We start from the raw sequence: 1,774 nt of genomic DNA on the forward strand, positions 1-1,774 counted from the left end.
GTCTCCAGCTTTGGAAACAAAAAGGAAAAGCAAGACCAGGAAGGTGCTGGGACAAAAGCACTGGGGAATTGGAAGGTGGTGAGGGGAGGCAGGGACCCCATCCATACAACAGGAAACCCCAGGAAGACCCATGGGATATCAGGGGACCTTCCTGGGGATTAGAAACATCTGCCTGGGGAATGGAGAAGTGTCTGAATAATTGACCCAAACTCTTCCCTGCCCCAGTTCCAACTCCTCCTTTAAGAACATCACATTTTAAAATTTCTGGGAGGGGCAAAATACAGGTGTGCCCTTCAGGACACCCTGCCCACACAAGTCCACCCTCTGGCGTGGGCCTCTCAGCAGTCGCTCGAGGGCCTGGAAGGTGGTCAAAGGATCAGTTCATCTTCATCCTCCTCATCCGTGGATCGCAGACTGGGGCCCTGCAAGATGTCAGCCAGCTCCTCTTCTGGTCCTGGGCTCTCCACCAGCTCCAACTCCTCCAGCTCACCCTCTGCTTTGGCTAAGGCCACGGGGCGAGGGGTCTCTGGGGATGGGGGTGGCACAGGAGTCTCTGGGGAGGCAGGAGCCACATCCCCAGCTCCAAGGACTCCAGCTCCATCCTCGGGCAGGCTCCAGCCCTCTGCAGGAGGCGGGGGTCCCCCAGGGCTCTTTCGAGTTGAAGTTGTGTTCCGGAAGCTGGCAAGGGGAGGGCGGAGCTGCACCCCAGATTTGGTGTGGCCCTCAATAGCCTTCTGTAGCTGGTCAGGAGTAGGAGAGGGAAAGAGGCACAAAGTAGGAAAGAGAAAGATGAGGGCAGTGGGGGAGAGACAGGTGAGAACAGACACACGAAAGGAAACAGTAATGGGAAAGAAACAGAGGGGCAGGGAAGGAGAAGTGGAAAGACAGACAACAGGAACAAAGGAAGGAGACAAGGAGGAGACAAGAGCATGACTGACAGCTCTGCCTGCGGAGCGGCAGTGACTCTCCAGCTCCCTGACTCGGGCCCTCTGTTGACCCTTCCTTCCTAGTGACTTTCTTAGTCTCATCCACCTACCTCTTTCCCTCCCATGGCACACTCTTTGAAATGTGACTCAAGCCATCAGTGGAAGGTGATGTGGGGTCTCACCTGGCGTGGAGAATCCTGCCCCCTTTGCAACTGTAGCCATGATAGGCTTTGTACCTCCCACTGGTTGCTCCCCCCACTTCCTCCAGTCTCTGGGTGAGAAATGGAGAAACCTGGAAGGACTTCCAAGATATCCATACCATCCCTTCCTCACTCGTACCCCCTTGTCCTATGCACATCTGCTCCTCACGGGGGACCCATCATTGTCCATTACCTCTTCCAGTGCCAGGACACCCCTGAGCTTTCCCATGCTGGTCACGTAAGCAAGATGGAGGCCGAGAAGCGAGAAGAGGGTGTGAGTCTGAGTGGGGAGAGCACAGGTCAGTGCACCCCGCACACCTGCCTGTCCTCCCTACAGCCCTGAGCAGCCAGCAAGGCCTTGCCTTGTGCAGGGTCGTTTGCTCCACCAGCTGGAAGGGAGACTGGTCGATACAGCAGCAATCGAAACAGACAGGCTGGCTCAGCTGTTCCTGTTCCCAGGCTTCAATCTGTCAGGCAGAGTAGGACCATCGCCAATATCACAGAGGCCCAGCTTTGACCCGAACTAGCCTCCTTGTCCCTGCTCAGAACACTGAAACACAGGTGAACCACTACTGACCCTTGTTCCCAGAGGACAGTGCCTCTCTCTCTCTCTCTCTCTCTCTCTCTCTCTCTCTCTCTCTCTCTCTC

The 1,774-nt window shown here is 56.0% G+C and overlaps 1 protein-coding gene across 1 annotated transcript in view; it reads right to left on the reverse strand.

The window, feature by feature from the left end:
- Positions 1-238: 238 nt before the first annotated feature.
- The window catches only part of Clcn1 (chloride voltage-gated channel 1), a 30,776-nt gene continuing 29,240 nt past the window's right edge, over positions 239-1,774 (reverse strand). Inside the window, exons 21-23 of the mRNA XM_015493741.2 lie at positions 1,489-1,593; positions 1,320-1,406; positions 239-740 (exon numbers count right to left, since the gene is read on the reverse strand). Coding sequence (XP_015349227.1) covers positions 369-740; positions 1,320-1,406; positions 1,489-1,593 — 564 coding nt within the window. The 3' untranslated portion in view covers positions 239-368. The remainder of the gene's footprint in view (positions 741-1,319; positions 1,407-1,488; positions 1,594-1,774) is intronic.

This window comes from Marmota marmota, unplaced genomic scaffold, assembly GCF_001458135.2.
Source record: "Marmota marmota marmota unplaced genomic scaffold, marMar, whole genome shotgun sequence".
Lineage (NCBI taxonomy): Eukaryota > Metazoa > Chordata > Mammalia > Rodentia > Sciuridae > Marmota > Marmota marmota.